General features: G+C 47.1%; 1 protein-coding gene across 5 annotated transcripts in view; it reads left to right on the forward strand.

Moving 5' to 3' along the window:
* The window catches only part of zzz3 (zinc finger, ZZ-type containing 3), a 167,523-nt gene that overhangs the window by 113,427 nt on the left and 32,791 nt on the right, over positions 1 to 21,305 (forward strand). For all 5 annotated transcript variants that reach the window (XM_072510410.1, XM_072510411.1, XM_072510409.1 and 2 more), the window contains 3 exons: positions 1,303 to 1,374; positions 7,633 to 7,734; positions 8,685 to 8,780. In XM_072510410.1, the coding sequence (XP_072366511.1) occupies positions 1,303 to 1,374; positions 7,633 to 7,734; positions 8,685 to 8,780 (270 nt within the window). The remainder of the gene's footprint in view (positions 1 to 1,302; positions 1,375 to 7,632; positions 7,735 to 8,684; positions 8,781 to 21,305) is intronic.

A 21,305-nucleotide genomic window follows, 5' to 3' on the forward strand; every position in this document is an offset into this window, starting at 1 on the left:
TGGAGACCATTTCTTGTCTTCAGAAATAAATGTATATTCTAAGCTATTGATTGCTAGTCTGCACCACCATCTGTTATCCACTTTTCTCCTGATGAGACGTGGAGCGGCATGGTGACATAGTGGTTAGCATGGCTGCCTCACGGTACCAGGGACCCAGCTTCAATTCTGGCCTTGGGTGACTGTCTTTGTGGAGTTTGCAGTTTCTTCCCTTGTCTGCGCGGGTTTCCTCCCACATTCCAAACATATGCAGGTTAGGTTGATTGGCCTTGCTAAATTACCCCTTAAGTATCCAAAAGGTAAGGTTGGGTTACAGGGATTAGGTGGAGGCGTGGACTTAAGTAGGGTGCTCTTTCCAAGGGCCGGTGCAAACCCGATGGGCCGAATGGCCTCCTTCTGCACTACAGGGATTCTGTGAGATTAGGGCCGTCCTTGCGACTGAGACAGTTGCTTCCAGGTTCTCATCAAGCCTTTCTTGTATAGAAAAAACCTTTCAATTGTGCTTCATGACTCAAGTGAAAATACCTTTAGAAAAGTTGGGGATATTCTGTCAATTGCATTTCTCTACTATTTAGTAAAGTTATCATTTCTTATGTATGATCAAAATTGTGAATTATTCGGTGACCTGATTTCCATGTGCTTGTCGTGCACTGGCAGATTCTGGCAACACCCTAATAAATTTTGGAACTGAGCAGTGAAAAATAAAATCTTGCACAGTTTTGTTATCATTGTTTGTGCCTCAATTCCTCCAAATCTAGCCTCTTGGGTAACCCCCCCCCCCCCCCCCCCCCGAGTCTTGTTGCTCTACAATAATGGTCATGCCATCATCTCCAGGATCTGTGCTGTAAAATTACGACCTTAAAACACTCCTTTTGAGATGCTTTTTAAAACCCCCAAATTTGGTCAGCTCCCCCAACATCATCTGTGACTCAGTATCAAATTTTAGATACACTTTTGTGAGGCATCTCGGGATGTTTAACAATTTTAAAAGCACTTTTTGTAAATACAAATTGTTGTTGCTTTGGACATTTCTTTTGTTGTATAATGTAGAAAAAAATTCATTTTTCCTACAGGTGTGGCATATGTTGTTCGAAATAACTTGTGTCCTGAAAATCTAGAAGCTGAAAACTTGGCTTCATTAAGTTAGTGGGGGGGGGGGGGGAATTCTTTTTGGGAATAACTTGTCACACCTCAAATTGAATATTGTGCCTTTACTAATTCAACCTTGACAGTGGTCATTTTCAATGCTTTTTTCTGGAAAAACAGAAGTGGTGTCTGATTTTAATTTTACGTCCACCCTTTCAGGTAATAAGAGGAAGGATCTGTGATGACTCCAAGTCAGAAACATTTAACCAGCTGTGGAGTGTAGAAGAACAGGTAAACTTTCCATTCTCACTACAAAATATATTGGATTCGAGCAGGATGAAACATGAAGCTCTTGGAGTGGGAAAAGACCACCCATTCTGCCTGTTCAACTGCATCTGTAGTCCAGGCCATGTTTTGGGATCTCAGCTTCTCAACTTGAAACTTTCAGCGCTTCACTTTGCTTTGAATCAAGAATATGAGCAGTTCCTTTTTGCAGAGAGTATTTTGCTTCAGTCAGTGAAGGGTTATTCCATAAAGTTTCGGGCATTAAGGTATTCCTTCAGAAGGGATGTGACATCAGGAGAGTCAATTTTATTTGAAGACAAGCTGGGCTACCTGTCCTGTGTCTGGGAAGTAGAGGGATAAAAGTTAAAAGTAAGATCTTAAAAATAAGATGAGATGTTTGTGTGAACTAATAAGCTATGAGATATTCGCCCTACAGGCATATACGAACGGAACATCCGATAGATTGCATTCAACAATCCACTTGTCAGAAAAAGACCTCTGTCTTTATCAGTCGGGGCATAAATTACAAAAGCAGGGAGGTCATGTTGGAGTTGTATCGAGCATTGGTAAGGCCACAGCTGGAGTACTGTGTGCAATTCTGGCTGCCACATTATATGAAGGATGTGATTGCACTGGAGAGGGTGCAGAGGCGATTCACCAGGATGTTGCCTGGGATGGAATACTTAAGTTGTGAAGAGAGGTTGGATAGGCTTGGGTTGTTTTCGCTGGAGCAGAGAAGACTGAGGGGCGACTGATCGAGGTGTAGGAAGATTATGAGGGGCGTGGATAGGGAGCAGCTGTTCCCCTTAGTTGAGGGGTCAGTTACGAGGGGACACCAGTTCAAGGTGAGGGGCAGGAGGTTTAGGGGGGATTTGAGGAAAAACATTTTTACCCAGAGGGTGGGGACGGTCTACAATGCACTGCCTGGGAGGGTGGTAGAGGCGGGTTGCCTCACATCCGTTAAAAAGTACCTGGATGAGCACTTGGCACATCATAACATTCAAGGCGATGGGCCAAGTGCTGGCAAATGGGATTAGGCAGACAGGTCAGGTGATTTTCATGCGTCGGTGCAGACTCGGTGGGCCAAAGGGCCTCTTCTACTCTGTATTTTCTGTGATTAATTACCTTGTTTTTGCAATTATTTTAACTAACAAATTTACCGTCACAAGCTTGAAACACAAATATATAAACTCCCAATTATGATACTCAAAACATTACTTGACAAAAAGTATTCCTTTTCACAATGAATTAATTTTCATTTGCTTCATTTGGCTTGAATTTAGTTTAATTAGCTTTACAACTTTTACCAAATGATTTTTACTGATCATTCTCTGCATCTTTAGTCTCAAAGTCCTCAGGATCAAAATCAACATCTTACACTTATTTCCCCGCTGTTAATACTTTGAATATTTCATCATCAGGGTCAAAGGCAGGACCTGTCGTATCTATCTGCATTTTCAGTGTCACTGTCTACATTTTCAGTCTTTGTTGAAACATTTATTATTTCACAGTAGACCATACTAAAGCTCCTGCTTCCTGAGCCAAAATAAAGAGTTTTGTTGGCAATTCTACTCGGCAGTTATATTTTCTGACCTACTTCAAGACATATTTCAATTTGGTGTCCCCATAAGAAGAAAACACAGTGGCTCACTTCAGGGTGGCAATGGGTACCACCACGCACACCTACACACCTACCTCTTCTTGGCAAAACTGCCACGAGAGCAGTGTTCTGGCCAAACATCTCTGTCTACCCAGTAGTTCTAACATCTGTTTTCTGTTCATCATTACGTGACTTCAGTTAGCAATTTCCAAATTGGCTCGCTGTCAATGGAGCCCAGCTTGAGGGAGTGAACTTTGAGCTAGAACTGTGATTCAGTTTTGAAGGCATGTTGAGTCCTGCCATTGTTAATGGCAGGTACGTCCTTCTGGTAGATTAGGCAGCATTGTAAAAGCAGTTATATGTCAGACACTGACTGTTTTACCCCAGCTGCCCCCTCTGTGGTTGCCCAGCAGTCCCCCAGGCTCTTCTCTCCAACGATTGCAGCCTGCTGCTTCTACTCTTGAATGTTTTCCATTTAGAGTTTAAAAACAAAAATAAAATGGGGTGCTTCTCAAGCACTTTTTAATGTGCTTGTTCTAGCTTGGGAGCTTTGGTTGGTAAAATCTGCACTGAGGAACAGAGACCAGGAAGGTCTTGGCATTGATCCACATGCTGCCCTGCATATTTCAGCTTCTCTCAGCTGATTGGCAGTAAGGGAACGCTATCTCAGGGCTAAAGAGGAAAATTAGAATAATTCTCCCAATCCCGGTTGCCATTCAGTGTCTGAAAATTGCATGTGTATTGAAGATAGGGTCAAGTTTTGCCTTGAAGCCTGCCCCTTGCTGACAGTCGGTGGCACATCTGTTGATCTGCCCCCGACCACATTGAGGGGGAAACAAACTTGCATCTGTGCAAATGTTACGGGAGTATACTGGCTATGTTACTGGACTAGTAATTCAGAGGCCCAGATAATCCAGGCAATATGAAAATTTGAATTCAATAAAAAAAAATTTTTTTTAATGGAATTTAAAACTGATGTCCGTCGCAATGATGAGGAACTGGCACAGTGGTTAGCACTGCTGCCTTACAGCCCCCGGGACCCAGGTTCGATTCTGACCTCGTGTGACTGGCTGTGTGGAGTTTGCATCTTTTCCCATGTCCGTGTGGGTTTCCTTCCAGTGCTTCGGGTTCCTCCCATACTCCAAAGATGCGCAGGCTAGGTGGATTGGCCTTGCTAAAATTGCCCCTTGCTGTCCCAACGGTTGGATGTGGTAATGGGGATAGCAGAGAGGATTGGGCCTATGAAGGGTGCTCGTTTGAAGGGTCAGTGCAGACGTGATGGGTCGAATGGCCTCCTTCTGCATTGTAGGGGTTCTATGATCGTACATTACCACTTGGACAACACAATGAAGTTGGCTCATCTTTCCACTTTTTGCACCACAATACTCTCATACCTCTGATCTACTGCCAATACCATATTCTGTGTCTGATTCCTGATCATCATCAGGAAGATCATGGGTGAAAGCTTCCATCAAGCGTCTTGTATCACTAGCTTTCAGAGCACTGCTCCTTCCTCAGGTAAATGAAGAGGTAGGTTCCAATAACATATATAGACAAAGTCAAAGATGCAAGACGATAGTTTGAATGTGAGCCTTTGCAGGTAATTAAGACTACTGATCCAGAGAGAGGGATTATCCCTCTCTCTGGATCTGTGATTATCCCTCTCTCTGGATCTGTAAAGACTTAATCACCTGCAAAGGCTCGCATTCAAAGTATCGTCTTGCATCTTTGACTTCGTCTATATATATATGTTTCTGGAACCTATCTCTTCATTCACCTGAGGAAGGAGCAGTGCTCCGAAAGCTAATGACATCGAAACAAACCTGTTGGACTTTAACCTGGTGTTGTAAGAGTTCTTACTGTGCTCATCCCAGTCCAACGCCGGCACCTCCACTTCAAGAGTCTTGGTCTCTTACATGCAGTGCTAGTAGTTCTTGCATTCTGTCGCTTTTTAACTGCTTGCCTTCTTGCTTTAGCCCCTTCATCTTCCCTTTCTCTAGTCGCTGCCTGTTGCCTTCAGTCAACTTTATCATCTTGTCTCTTCTCCTCCCCCCCCCCCCCCCCCCCCAAAACCTATCCCTGCCCCGTGTATGCCACCTGTAGCTTTCCCTCGCCAAGTAATGCATAGTATCTCAGACATACAGTAACTAACACAAAGCAACTAAAATGAGAGAAATAATGACAGTTGTGGATTTGTGATGTAAATTCACCGTATCCTTGGAATGTATATTTTGTTGGTTGGCATCTCTTAAGTTATTGTCAGCGGGGACACAGTGTAGGAAGGGCCATGGGACCCACTGCTGAAAGGCTAAACCCCCTGCTTCCCCCACCAGTGGTGTGGTTAGATTTTTTGATTTGATTTATTATTGTCACATGTATTAGTATACAGTGAAAAGTGTTGTTTCTTGCATGCTATACAGACAATGCATACCGTACATAGGGGAGGAAGGAGAGACTGCAGAATATAATGTTACAGTCGTAGCTAGGCTGTAGAGAAAAGATCAACTTAATACGAGGTAGGACCATTAAATGTCTGATGGCAGTAGGGAAGAAGCGGTTATTGAGTCGGTTGGTACATGACCTCAAACTTTTGTATCTTTTTCCTGACGGAAGAAGGTGGAAGAGAGTATGTCCAGGGTGCGTGGGGCCCTTAATTATGCTGGCTGCCTTTCCGAGGCAGCGGGAATTGTAGACAGAGTCAATGGATGGGAGGCTGGCTTGCGTGATGGATTGGGCTACATTTACGACCGTTTGTAGTTTCCTGCGGTCTTGGGCAGAGCAGGATCCATACCAAGCTGTGATACAACCAGAAAGAATGCTTTCTATGGTGCATCTGTAAAAGTTGGTGGGAGTCGTGGGTGACATGCCAAATTTCCTTAGTCTTCTGAGATAGTAGAGTCGCTGGTGGGCTTTCTTAACTATAGTGTTGGCATGGGGGGACCAGGACAGGTTGTTGGTGATCTGGACACCTAAACACCTGAAGCTCTCGACCCTTTCTACTTTGTTCCCATTGATGTAGACAGGGGGCATGGTCTCCACTACGCTTCCTGAAGTCGATGACAATCTCCTTCCTTTTGTTGACATTGAGGGAGAGATTATTGTCGTCGCACCAGTTCACCAGACTCTCTATCGATGTCAGTACTCCACCCTCCATGATATGCCACTTGGTCCAGTGCATTGCCCCATCAAATTTGGTTGAGATTGGCACAGGGACCCTGAGGAGTTTGCCACCAAAACCAAACAGTGGGTCACTTTACGTTGTTTGAATATAGATCTCCCATTATTTTGAGCTTGCAAAGCGTTGACTTCTCAAAATCACTTTCTACTTTTTTTGAATAAAGATAATTTTCTCAGCTGCTAGGAAGTGTATTCAAGGCCAGGCTGCCTGGTTGCTCCATGACATGCCCTTGATTTTCGTCTCTGGGCTGTTACCTCAGCTGTGGTTCAGATGGACGACTGGTGACTGAGTTCTATATTTCTGCTAATATTACTGTGTGAACAGCACCTCCCTCACTTTCTGGATTCAATCCGTAGCCACGCTACCCCTCCCCTCTCCTTACTGCTGCAGAAACTGAAAACTCAGATTGTGCAAGCAGTTGAGAAAATTTAGCCTTGCCACAAAATCACAGAATAATACAGTGCAGAAGAGGCCCTTCGGCCCATCAAGTCTGCACCGATGTATGAAAGACACCTGCCCTGCCCACCTAATCCCATTTTTCAGCACTTGGCCCATCGCCTTGAAGTTATGATGTGCCAAGTGCTCATCCAGGTACTTTTTAAAGGATGTGAGGCAACCCGCCTCTACCACCCTCCCAGGCCGTGCGTTCCAGACCCTCACCACCCTCTGGGTAAAAAGGTTTTTCTTCAAATCCCCTCTAAACCTCCTGCCCCTCACCCTGAACCTGTGTCCCCTCATAACTGACCCTTCAACTAAGGGAACAGCTGCTCCCTATCCACCCTGTGCCTTAAAATAATCTTGTACACCTTGAACAGGTCGCCCTCAGTTCTCTGCTCCAACAAAAACAACCCAAGCGTATCCAACCTCTTCATAACTTAAATGTTCCATCTCTGGCAACATCCTGGTGAATCGCCTCTGCACCCCCTCCAGTGCAATCACATCCTTCCTATAACGTGGTAACCAGAATTGCACACACTACTCCAGCTGTGGCCTCACCAAAGTTCTATACAACTCCAACATGACCTCCCTGCTGTTGTAATCTATGCCCCGATTGATAAAGGCAAGTGTCCCATTTGCCTTTTTCACCACCCTATTAACCTACCCGTCTGCCTTCAGAGATCTATGGGCAAACATGCCATGGTCCCGTTGTTCCTAGGAACTTCCCAGTGTCAGACCATTCATTGAATACTTCCTTGTCAGATTACTCCTTCCAAAGTGTAATACCTCCCACCTTTCAGAGTTAAAATTCCATCTGCCACTTTTCTGCCAATTTGACAATCCGGTCTATATCTTCCTGTAACCCAATACACTCAACTCACTGTTAACCCCCCGGCCAATCTTTGTGTCGTCGGCAAACTTATTGATCCTACATGTCATCTATGTCGTTTATATAAATGACAAACAATCAGTTCTGAACTAATATGTACAGTAGCCGAATATTGACTTAAGACTGACCTGCCCTGTATCTTTTGATTTGGTTTTAAAGAAAAGATTAGAGGAGCTGCTCCTTAAATATCCTCCTGAAGAAGTGGAAACGCGACGCTGGCAGAAGATAGCTGACAAACTAGGCAACCGAACTGCCAAACAGGTATATTGATGTTCAGCGGGGGCGTTAAAGATCTTAAATATAAGTTTAAGCTAATTTCAATCAATGTTGCATTGTATCTAATGATTTTAAATGTATTTTTAGGGCAGTGTGTGTAAATGTTTATCATTACAAAAGTCACAATTTATTGCAATGTGTCCAAGCGTTTAGTATAGTGATTCATTGTGGGCGCAGCAGCACAATTGTTAATAGTACTGAATTGATAACCCAGATTTCTCCAGTTTGCATCTTACCATGAAATTAAATTCCGTAAGTGCAATACATTTGTGTCTTGGCGCCCGATGAAAAGAGCATGAAAACTGCTGGATGGTTGTTGAACCCTAATGGACTCAGTGTCCTTCAGGGCACAGGGACTGCACTGTCTGGTCTGGCTTTGTGACTTCACACCCATGCTACATGATTGATTCTTCATCCTCTGGTGGAGTAGCCCCCTCCACACCTCTCTGTTGCATTTAGGCCCTCCTTGTTCATTACTTCAGTCGAATATTTTCTTCCAAAGATCCGCAGATAATAGTCATTTTAGGTAGACAAAGCTATTTTGAGGAAAAGTGCAGGAGTTCTCTGTGGTGCCCTGGCCAATATTTATCCCCCAACCAACATCACTAAAACAAATTATCTGGCCATTACTGTAGTCCTTTGGGTGGGTTTTTGTTGTGTGAAAATTTGCAGCCACATTTCCTGCATGACAGCCGTGACTATACATCAAATGTAACTGTAAACCAACATTAACTGTAAAGCACTTTTGGATGTCCTGGGATCATTGCAAGTGTTAAATAGAAGCTTTTCTTCTTGAAGAATATTAGACTGATCATATTTTAACAGTAAAGCATGATGCTGAGTTTGATGAACAGTCAGCATGAAACTTTAACCTATCTTTTTTTTTCCTATAAGTTCTTTCATCCTAGTTATTTTGTGCATCTCCTTTCACCCAGGTTGCCAGCAGAGTGCAGAAGTATTTCATTAAATTAGCTAAAGCAGGAATCCCTATTCCGGGCAGAACTCCGAACTTGTACCTGCATTCGAAAAAGGTATTATGCGCAAGGCTGAGCAGATAACGTGTGCTGACTTTACTCTGCTCTCATTACCATTTGTTGCTTTATTTTGTTTTAGATGAGTTGTCCTTCCCCAGCTTCCATGACTTCACTCCTTGAGGTTGTCCAGGCAATGTGAATCAACACACATGCTATTGCTGCAATTCCTTCATTGACCCACTAGAAGGTGCACTTGTGCAGTACAAGTGCAGAATTGAAATGCTCTCTGGGATGTCTTCTATTCTCTGGATCGGACTTTCACAACACAGGATCTGTGTTGATCTTTCCGGGGATCTGGCAAATCATCTTCCCAAGAATAAAATCTTAACTAGCACTGCTGCCTGACCGTGCTGAGGACCCGGGTTCGATCCCGGCCCCGGAACACTGCCCGTGTGGAGTTTGCACATTCTCCCCGTGTCTGCCTGGGTTTCACCCCCACAAGCCAAAAAGATGTGCAGGGTCAGTGGGTTGGCCACGCTAAATTGCCCCTCAACAGTGTTGGAGAGGGGGGGGGGAGATTCAGTACTCTAAATATAAAAAAAAAAAATCTTAATCCAATAGTGTGATTTAAAAAGTCCTCCGCACTATTCTTGGCACTCATTGGGTACACGTTTCAGGATATTGTACACTTATTATAGAGGAAGAAGCATAAAAGAACAGGAGGACTACACCACCCTCTCCTACCCAAAGTCAGTTAGTGACAGTTGACAACGGGTTTTGCTGCCAGGCTATGTGGCATTCACTCTCCCGCTACGTTGGGCATGTGGAGCAGCAGATCATTTTGTTGGCTAATGGGCCAAGACTTAACTGGAGGGTGTTGACGAATGGTCGACTGACTTCACCTTTTGCTCTTCGTGCAGCTGACTGCTCCTTTCCAGTGGGCAGCTGTTTGAAGAGCCAAGCCTGGCATGGGTGGCCCATCAAACTGTCGATTGTTGCTGCCGGTGCCAGTCCCAGGAATTCATGACCCAGAATCCGAGGGAATCACTCTCGTGAGGATGGCCATGAATGTTGCCTTTCTCAATATTTATCATACACTGTTTTGCATTGGGAAATGGTCCTTGAGCTTGGGTGGACAGCGAACATCAGGAGTTAGCCTCTAAATTACAAAGCAACACCCCAAGGAGAATTATCTGTGGATTATTACCTAAACCATGTGCAAATGGGCATAGGAGCAGACTGATCATGAGGACTAACAAGTGGCTAAAAGGTTGCTGCGGGTAAGAAATGCTCCTATTCATGGGACACAAGCACCATTTCTGGGCCAGGAAGAAGTTACACTTATGAGCTACACCATTTGAACTGGAATGGAACCTGTATTCTCGCAGAAAGGATAAGTTGGGAGACATCAAGGGCTTCAAACCAGTATGATGGGTGTAGGAGGCTCGAGTAAAGCATAAACACCAATATGGACTAGTTGGGCTAAATGCCCTGTTTCTGTGTCATCAATGATGTGTGTATCATTGTTAATCCAGCTGATGTTAAATGCTAGGGTATTCAAAATCCCTACAACAATAATAATGGCTGCACACAATATCATCAAATTGCCTCAGTTACAAATCCCTCTATTTTTCTAAACCTCCCCAATCAACATCCCATAGGTTTTACCACTGAGGAAGATCCAGTAATAATTACCACACTCGGCAACTTGTACCTCTTTTGGGAATTTCTTCTAGTTTAAATTAGAAACTACTGGAGTTCCAGCAGTAGTCCCAAGGCAATGGCTTGTTTGGGAGTGAACACAGCTTCTGGCTGTGTATGTCTGTGATCTTGAGCCAGCGCAGCTCTCCTCCATTTGTATAATGAACCCTGCTACTCATATACTACTTTTTATTTTGATCTTTCCTTATAGAATCATAGAGTCATAGATATTTACAGCATGGAAACAGGCCCTTCGGCCCAGCTTGTCCATGCCGCCCAGTTTCTATCACTAAGCTAGTCCCATTTGCCTGCATTTGGCCCATTTCCCTCTATACCCGCCCTGCCCATGTATCTCCTTCTATCTCAGATCATGTAACTGGCTAACTGCTTTTTAAAAGACAAAATCATATCCACCTCTACTACTGTCTCTGGCTGCCCGTTCCAGATGCTCACCACCCTCTTTGTTAAGAAATTTCCCCTCTGGTCTCTTTTGTATCTCTACCCCTCTCACGTAAACCTTAAACCAATGTCCTTTGAACATAGAGCATACAGTGCAGAAGGAGGCCATTTGGCCCAACGAGTCTGCAACGACCCATTTAAGCCTTCACTTCCACCCTATCCCCGTAACCCAATAACCCCTCCTAACCTTTTTGGAAGTGAGGGTTTAAACGGGTCGGTGCAGACTCGACGGGCCGAATGGCCTCCTGCACTGTATGTTCTATGTAATCCACCTAACCTGCACGTCTTTAGACTGTGGGAGGAAACCGGAGCACCCGGAGGAAACCCACACAGACATGGGGAGAACGTGCAGACTCCGCACAGACAGTGACCCAGCGGGGAATCGAACCTGGGACCCTGGCGCTGTGAAGCCACAGTGCTAAGCACTTGTGCTACCGTGCTGCCCTGGTTCTAGGCTCCTCTACCTTTGGGAAAAGATGTCGTCTATCTACCGTATATATGTTCCTCATTATTTTATAGACCTCTAAGTTAACCCTTAGCCTCCTACGCTCAAGGGGAAAAAGTCCCAGCCCATCCAGCCTCTCCTTATATCTCAGACCATCAAGTCCTGGTAGCATCCTCGTAAATCTCTTCTGCACTCTTTCTAGTTTAACAATATCCTTCCTATAATAGGGTGACCAGAACTGAACACAGTATTCCGTTTGTGGTCTTACCAATATCTTGTACAACTTCAAGACATCCCAGCTCGTGTATTCAATATTCTGACCAATAAAACCTAGCATGTGACTCCACCTTCAAGGAGCTATGAGCCTGTAGTCTCTTTGTTCTGTAACTGTCTCCAACTCCCTACCATTAACTGAGTAGGTCCTGTCCTGATTTGATCTACCAAAATGCATCACCTCCCATTTATCCAAATGAAACCCCATCTGCCACTCATCGGCCCACTGGCCCAATTGGTCAGGACCCTGTTGCAATCTTATATAACCACCTTCACTATCCACGATGCCACCAAACTTGGTGTCATCTGCAAACTTACTAACCATGCCACCTACATTCTCATCCAATATATATAATATATATATATATTTATATATAAAACAGATAACAGTGGACCCAGCACCAATCCCTGAGGCACACCGCTGGTCACAAGCCTCCAGTTTCACAACCAACCCTCCACAACCACCCTCTATTTGAACTACTTGATTCCGCAGTCCTCCTTAATGACATTTCTTACATCAGCTCACCCTTTGAAAACGCAAGTGTGAAATTCCCTTGATTTTTTTCCTTTGTGCTTTCAATTCCTGCGTTTATATACCCTATTGTTATCCTTTTCACTTTGGTAAATATCTGTTTACAATGTTGGTAGGCTAATCCACATTTCAAGTTCCTTAGTCCATTCTCTTTTCATTTTCATTTCATCATAGCTTCTTGACAGTCATGATCCATCAGGTTTTCCTTTTGGGAATCTTACTGCCCGAAGATTTACTGTTTGTTTTAACACATTTATGAAGCCACTCAGTACCAACAGCAAGATTCACTTTGAGTGAAACATAAATAATGAATGCAGGTTTAATTATATTACTAATTTTTAAGTAATGAAAGTACTCGTGTTAAAGATGCTCATACAATTTGGATAATACTGAGACAAACCTCAGAAGCAAAACGTTTGACAAACCCTGCTCTAGATCACCTACTAAAGACTGTCTAATGGGAGAAACTGTGTGTGACAGCCAGTTACAAGATTTATTTTTGCGATGTTTTGAGACTCTGGCCTTGGTTGTTTTTAAATATATTGTTATGTGAAATGAATCCTTTTGCGTTAATCTCCCAAAATATATATTGCTGGATATTATTGAGTAGAAGTAAAGAAACAAATGGATTTTTCCTTACTCCTGGCACACATCATAAAACAGATTGGCATCTTGTCACTATAACAGATGAAATAAGCACAATTGCTTGTGCTGAAGTGAATTATATAAACTGTTCGCATGGCTGCTCAAACTCAGACATAATTCAGATTTGGCTGTTATTTATACAAACCCTATTGTAGATGATAACGGATTTAATTTTCTGATTCTGACCAAGTCAATAATCCAGTAATTCTCTGTGTAAGCATTGTTGAAATTTATGGTTCCTTTATACTAGTGCTATTGATGATAGTTCTGTAATGTTACTGAGGAGGGTGCTGCTGCCTCTGTGGGCACATGAAACCAAACAAGTGCTTCATTAAGAGACACCGAGCTTGCTAATGGCAAATTGAACACCTTTAAATTATTCCGTCCATGTAAAGATTGAACATGTGCATTTGTTTCTCAGTTCCTGCTGGTAGAGCGGAATCCACCCGAACACCCCAAAATAAACTGGTTGGGTTAAACAGCCCCAGGAATCTACAAAGCCTACTGGTATTTGAAGTTGCACAAATTAAAATATCTTGGAGGGGGAAAAAGAGGGGCCTTGAGAAGCTTTTTTGAAAAAAAAATATGTTTATTAAGAATTTTTAAACACAATTTTCAACCATACAAACAACCCCCCCCCCCCCCCCCCCCCGGGGTAACAAAAAGAAAAGAAAACTCGCATAGCAAGACATAAACATGGCAAATCAATATGAAACAGAACTTTGTACATTGGAATCCTCCCATACATATCAGTTTTCCGGATCATTTATGTATTTTCTTGCTCTGATGCCCCCCAGAAAACCCCCCCTTCTCCCTCCACCCCCCGGTTGCTGCTGTCGACCGAACTTCATCTAACGTCCGTGAGATAGTCTAGGAACAGTTGCCACTGCCTGGAGAACCCCTGCACAGACCCTCTCAGGGCAAACTTTATCCTCTCCAACTTGATAAACCCTGCCATGTCATTTATCTAGGCTTCCACACTGGGGGGCTTCGCATCTTTCCACACTAACAAGATCCTTCGCCGGGCTACCAGGGACGCCAAAGGCCAGAATACCGGCCTCTTTCGCCTCCTGCACTCCCGGCTAGTCCGCTACTCCAAATAATGCGAGGCCCCAACTTGGCTTGACCTGGACTTTCACCAGCTTAGATATAGTTCTCGCAACTCCCCTCCAGAACCCATCCAGTGCCGGGCACAACCAAAACATATGGACATGGTTCGCCGGGCTTCCTGAGCACCTCCCACATCTGTCCTCCACCCCAAAGAACCTACTCAGCCTCGCCCCCGTCATATGCGCTCTATGAACCACCTTAAATTGTATCAGGCTAAGCCTGGCACACGAGGAAGAGGAATTAACCCTACTTAGGGCATCAGCCCACAGACCCTCCTCAATCTCCTCCCCCAGCTCCTCTTCCCATTTACCCTTCAGCTCCTCTACCAAAGCCTCCCCCTCTTCTTTCATCTCCTGGTATATCGCTGACACCTTGCCCTCTCTGACCCATACGCCCAAAATCACCCTGTCTTGAATCTCCTGTGCCGGGAGCAGCGGGAATTCCCTCACCTGCCGCCTCACAAACGCCCTCACTTGCATGTACCTGAAAGCGTTTCCTGGGGGTAGGCCAAATTTCTCCTCCAGCGCCCCTAAGCTCGCAAACGTCCCATTGATGAACAGGTCCCCCATTCTTCTAATCCCTGCCCGATGCCAACTCTGAAACCCCCCCCCCCCCCGTCCATCCTTCCCGGGACAAACCGATGGTTGTCTCTGATCGGGGACCACACCGAGGCTCCCATCGCACCCCTGTGCCGTCTCCACTGCCCCAGATCTTTAGCGTTGCCGCCACCACCGGACTCATGGTGTCCCTTGTCGGCGAGAGCGGCAGCGGTGCTGTCACCAGCGCACCCAGGCTCGTTCCTTTGCAGGACGCCATCTCCAACCTCTTCCATGCCGCCCCCTCTCCCTCCATCACCCACTTACGGATCATCGCCACGTTGGCTGCCCAGTCGTAGCCACCCGATTCAGCAACGCCAGCCCTCCTCTATCTCTACTACGCTCCAGGAACCCCCTCCTTACCCTCGGGGTCTTACTCGCCCACACAAAACCCATAATGCTCCTGCCTACCCTCTTAAAAAAGGCCTTGGTGATCATAATTGGAAGGCATTGGAATACAAAAACAAACTTCGGGAGGACCACCATTTTAATCGACTGTACCCTGCCTGCTAGCGAGAGTGGCAACATGCTCCACCGTTTAAAGTCCTCCTCCATCTGCTCCACCAGCTGCGTCAAATTAAGTTTGTGCAGGGCCCCCCAGCTCCTAGCAACCTGGATCCCCGAATATCGAAAGCTCCTTTCCGCCCTCCTCAACGGTAGGTTGCCTATCCCTCTTCCCTGATCCCCCGGATGCACCACAAAGAGCTCACTCTTCCCTACATTGATCTTGTAGCCCGAGAAGTCCCCAAACTCCCTTAGGATTTGCATGACCTCCACCATCCCCTCCACTGGGTCCGCCACATACAGCAACAGGTCGTCTGCATACAGCGACACTCGATGCTCCTCTCCCCCTCGAACCACCCCCCTCCATTTCCTGGACTCCCTTAATGCCATGGCCAAAGGATCAATTGCTAATGCAAACAACAGGGGGGACAGGGGGCACCCCAGCCTCGTCCCTTGACACAGCCGGAAGTACTCCGACCTCCGCCGATTCGTAACCCCACACTCCACCGGGGCTCTATATAGGGGCTTAACCCAGCTAATAAACCCTCCCCCGAACTCAAACCTCCGCAACACTTCCCAGAGATACTCCCACTCTACTCGGTCAAAGGCCTTCTCTGCGTCCATAGCTACCACTATCTCTGCCTCTCCCTCCACCAATGGCATCATAATCACATTTAGGAGCCTCCGCACATTGGTATTTGCCTGCCCTTTACGAATCCCGTGTGGTCCTCGTGACTCACCCCCGGGACACAGTCCTCAATCCTCGTAGCCAACACTTTTGCCAGCAACTTAGCATCTACGTTGAGGAGCGAGATCGGCCTATACGACCCGCATTGCAGTGGGTCCTTATCCCGCTTCAGGATCAAAGAGATCGTCGCCTCCTACATTGTCGGGGGCAGGGCCTCCCCTCCCTTGCCTCATTGAAAGTCCTTACCAGCAACGGGGCTAACAGGTCTAGTTACTTCCTATAGAACTCCACCGGGAACCCATCCGGTCCCGGGGCCTTCCCTGCCTACATGCTCCCCAGTCCTTTAACCGGCTCCTCCACCCCAATTGGCGCCCCCGAACCAGCCACCTCCTGCTCCTCCACCCTCGGGAACCTCAGTTGGTCCAAGAATCGTCACATCCCCTCTTTTCCCCCTGGGGGCTGGGACCTATGCAACTCCTCGTAGAAGGCCTTGAATGCCTCATTCACTGTCACTGCACTCTGCACCGTAGTTCCCCTTCCATCCTTGACTGCACCTATTTCCCTCGCTGCCATCCTCTTACGGAGCTGATGTGCCAGCATCCGGCTCGCCTTCTCCCCATACCCATACGTCGCCCCCTGTGCCTTCCTCCACTGTGCCTCTGCCTTCCCTGTGGTCAACAGGTCGAACTGCGTCTGGAGACTTCGCCTCTCCCTGAGTAGTCCCTCATCAGGGGCCTCTGCATATCTCCTGTCCACTCTTAAAATCTCCTCTACTAACCTCTCCCTTTCCCTGCCCTCTTCTCCCTATGAGCCCTGATGGAGATTAACTCCCCCCTGACCACCGCCTTCAGCGCCTCCCATACTACTCCCACCTGCACCTCCCCGTTGTTGTTGGCCTCCAGATACCTTTCGATGCACCCCCGCACACTTCCTCGTCTGCCAGCAGTCCCACATCCAACCGCCGCAGCGGGCGTTGGTCCCTCTCCTCCCCCAGCTCTAGTTCCACCCAGTGCGGGGCGTGGTCTGAAATGGCTGTGGCCGAATACTCCGTTCCCTCCACTTTCGGGATCAATGCCCTGCCCAGAACAAAAAAATCTATCCGGGAGTAGGCCTTGTGTACATGGGAGAAAAAAGAAAATTCTCTGGCCAAAGGCCTGGCAAATCTCCACGGATCTACTCCCCCCATCTGATCCATAAACCCCCTGAGCACCTTGGCCGCAGCCGGCCTCTTTCTGGTCCTAGATCTGGAGCGATCCAGTGCTGGGTCCAACACCGTGTTGAAATCCCCACCCATTATCAAGCTTCCTACCTCCAAGTCTGGAATACGCCCCAACATCCGTTTCATGAATCCAGCATTGTCCCAAAATCGAGGCGTATACATTTATCAATACCACCCCCGTCCCTTGCAACCTACCGCTCACCATCACGTATCGACCTCCATTGTCCGCTACGATGTTCTTGGCCTCAAACGACACCCGCTTCCCCACCAGTATTGCCACCCCTCTATTCTTCGCAACCAGCCCCGAATGGAACACCTGTTCTACCCATCCCTTCCTTAACCTGACCTGACCTGCCACCTTCAGATGTGTCTCCTGAAGCATGACCCCCCCCCCGGCCGACTAGCCATCTCCTATTTTAGGCCAGTCCCGTGCCCACGTCTCCCGCACCCTCCAGTCCCCCAGACTGGGAACCCCCGCCCCGACCACCTCTTCCATTTTCACTTCCCCCTCGGCCAATGCAGCAGCAACCCTATTGTCCCCCTCCCCCTCCCTGCTAGATCCAAATCTAGCTCTTTTGCGCCCCCCCATAATACTTCCGTAAGTCAGCTGACTCCTGCTGACCCCGGCATCCCCCGCCTTCCCGTTGACCCCCCCCGGTGTGGAAATCCCTCCTCGTCCTTGCGCTCCTCCATCTCCCCCCCCCCTCCCTAACGCAGGAAAAAGCCCGCGGTTTCCTGAGCCAGCCCCGCCCCCTGTGGCGCGGCTCCTGTTGCGGCCTTATCCCAATTCCCCCATCCCCGAGACTCACCTCCCTCCAGCACCGCCGCCCACATTCCTCACAGTCTCCCCATCAAAAACTCTTCCCCCATCCCCATCCATCGTCCCACCTGTGAAACATTCTTTACCCATATTTACAACCCTGTATACAGTCAACATCTCCCCCACAACCACAGTCCCTCAGTTCGAGTCCAATGTTTCCGTTTGGATAAAGGTCCAAGCCTCTTCTGGCGTTTTGAAATAGTGGTGTCGGTCCTGATAAGTGACCCACAGCCGCGCTGGCTGCAGCATTCCACATCTCACCCTTTTTTTAATGCAGCACCGTCTTGGCCCGGTTGAAGCCAGCTCTCTTTGCCACCTCCGCGCTCCAGTCCTGGTAGACTCAGATCACCGCATTCTCCCATCTACTGCTCCGCTCCTTCTTGGCTCACCTCAGGACACTCTCTCTGTCCTCGAAACGATGGAACCTCGCCACTATCGCCCTTGGCGGCTCGCAAGCCTTGGGTCTCCTCGCCAGGACCCGGTGAGCCCCTTCTAGCTCCAGGGGGCTCGGAGAGGCCTCAGCACCCATCAGCGAATGGAGCATTGTGCTCACATACGCCCCGGCATCAGCTCCCTCCACTCCTTTGGGGAGACCCAGAATCCGGAGATTCTTCCTCCTCGACCTGTTCTCCAGGACCTCTAATCTCTCGGCCCACCTCTTGTGCAGCGCCTCGTGCGCCTCCATCTTCACCGCCAGGCCCAAGATATCGTCCTCGTTCTCGTTAGTTTTGTCCTTCACCTCTCGGAGCTCTACCGCCTGGGCCTTCTGGGTCTCCTTCAGCCCCTCGATCGCCAACAGCATTGGCGCCAGCACCTTATTTTTAAGCTCCTCCACGCAGCGCCTGAGAAACTCCTGCTGGTCTGGCCCCCATGCTGCTCGATCTCCGCCCTCCGCCATCTTGTTTTTTCCCCCTCGTTTCTGCCGCTGCTCCAAAGCCTCTTTTGCCGCCGCTCCACTTCTAGTCCCCTCCATACACGACGGAAGGGGGACCTTACTTCACCTTCCCACACGGGATTTGGTCAAACAATTTCCGTTGGGGCTCCTCCGGAGAGCCCAAAAGTCAGTTCTAGCGGGAGCTGCCGAAATGTGCGGCTTAGCTCCGCATCGCCGCAACCGGAAGTCCCTTGAGAAGCTTTTTATGCATCGTGTTGTGATGTTCTGCAATGCACTACTTAAAAGACACTACTCTAGATAGGAGTAGGACATATGGTCCTTCGAGGCTTCGCTGCTGTTCAATATGATCATGGTGTCCTTGGAAATCAACATCAGAACATAGAACAGTACAGCACAGTACCGGCCACTTTGGCCTACGATGTTGTGCCGACCATTTATCCTAATCGAAGACCAACCTAACCTACACCCCTTCAATTTACTGCTGTCCATGTGCCTGTCCAAGAGTCGCTTAAATGTCCCTAATGACTCTGACTCCACCACCTCTGCTGACAGTGTATTCCACACACCCACCACTCTGTGTAAAGAACTTAAGAACTTATGTAGAACATAGAACATTACAGCGCAGTAATGTTGCGCCGACCTCTGAAACCACTCGAAAGCCCATCTACACTATTCCCTTATCGTCCATATGTCTATCCAATGACCATTTTAATGCCCTTAGTGTTGGCGAGTCCACTACTGTTGCAGGCAGGGCATTCCACACCCTTACTACTCTCTGGGTACCCCTGACATCCCCCCTATATCTTCCTCCAATCACCTTAAAATTATGTCCCCTCACGACAGCCATCCCCATCCTGTGGAAAAGTCTCTGGCTATCCACTCTATGCCTCTCATCATCTTCTACACCTCTATCATGTCACCTCTCTTCGTTCTTCGCTCCAGTGAGAAAAGCCCTAGCTCCTTCAACCTTTCTTCATACGACGTGCCCTCCAGTCCAGGCAGCATCCTGGTAAATCGCCTCTGCACCCTCCAAAGCATCCACATCCTTCCTATAATGAGGCAACTAGAACTGGACACAAAATTCCAAGTGTGGTCTAACCAGGGTTTTATAAAGCTGCTGCAAAACCTCGTGGCTCTTAAACTCAATCACCCTGTTAATGAAAGCCAACACACCATACGCCTTCTTAACAACCCTATCAACCTGGGTGGCAACTTTGAGGGATCCATGTACGTGGACCCCAAGATCCCTCTGTTCCTCCACACTTCCAAGAATCCTCCCTTTAACCCTGTATTCAGCATTCAAATTTGACCTTCCAAAATTAATCACTTCACGTTTATCTAGGTTGAACTCCATCTGCCACTTCTCAGCCCAGCTCTGCATCCTGTCAATGTCCTGTTGTAACCTGCAACAGCCCTCAACATTATCTACAACTCCACCAACCTTCACGTCATCGGCAAACTTACTAACCCATCCTCATCCCAGGGACCAAATTAGTGAACCTTCACTGTACTGCCTCCAATGCAAATATATCTTCAATGTGGAGGTTTAAGCGAGACACTTAGAACATCTCCGTGTAATCGGGCAGAGACAACATGGTTATGTGAAAGGGAAATAGTGTTTGCTTAATTTGTTGGAGTTCTTTGAGTAAGTGGGCGGCATAGTGGTTAGCACTGCTGCCCCACAGCGCCAGGGACCCAGGTTCGATTCCGACTTTGGGTGACTGTCTGTAGAGTTTGCACTTTCTCCCCATGTCTGCATGGGTTTCCTCCGGGTGCTCTGGTTTCCTCCCACAGTTCAAAATTGTGCGGGTGAGGCAGATTGGCCATGCTAAACTGCCCCTTAGTGTCCACGGGTTAGTTGGGGTTATGGGGATTGGACGGGGGGGGCGGGGGCCTTGGTAGGGTGCACTTTTGGTGGGTCGGGTCAGACTCGATAGGCTGAATGGCCTTGTGTACTGTAGGGATTTTATGATTCGAAGTAATAAAGAACATGGATAAAGGGGAGCCTGTGGATGTGCTGTACTTAGATTTCCAGAAGGCAATTGACAAAGTACCACATCATAACGCAAAATAAGAGCTCATGGTGTAGGAGGTTGGTTAGCTAACCAAAAGCAGAGAATAGGAATAAATGGGTCTCTTTCGGGTTGGCAAGATGTGACAAGTGAAGTGCCACAGAGATCAGTACGGGGATCTCAATTATTTACAATTTACTTGGATGAAGGGACCAATGTATGGTTACTAAATTTTCTGATGAAAAAAGATAGGTAGGAAAATTAGTTGTGAAGAGGACATGAGGAGTCTGCAAAGGGATATAGATAGGTTAAGTGAGTGGCCAGGAAATTGGCAGATGGAGTATGAAGTGGCAAAATGTGAACTTGCCCACTTTGGCAGGAAGAAAAACAGCATATTATTTAAATGGAGAGAGATTGCAGAGCTCTGATTGCAGAGCTCCGATTGCAGAGCTCCGATTGCAGAGCTCTGATGTACGAAGGGATCTGGATGTCCTGGTACATGTATCAGGAAAAGTTGGTATGCAGGCAGAGCATGTGATTTGGAAGGCAAAAGGAATGTTGTTTATTGCAAAGAGAATAGATTATAAAAAAAGTATGGATGTTTTGCTTCAGTTACCATTCTTTCCTTCTCCAAGATTTGATTTACTTTTCATACCGTAAAACTCTTAAGCACAGTTTGAATT

The sequence above is a fragment of the Scyliorhinus torazame genome, chromosome 7 (assembly GCF_047496885.1).
Source record: "Scyliorhinus torazame isolate Kashiwa2021f chromosome 7, sScyTor2.1, whole genome shotgun sequence".
In the NCBI taxonomy this organism is placed as follows: Eukaryota; Metazoa; Chordata; class Chondrichthyes; order Carcharhiniformes; family Scyliorhinidae; genus Scyliorhinus; species Scyliorhinus torazame.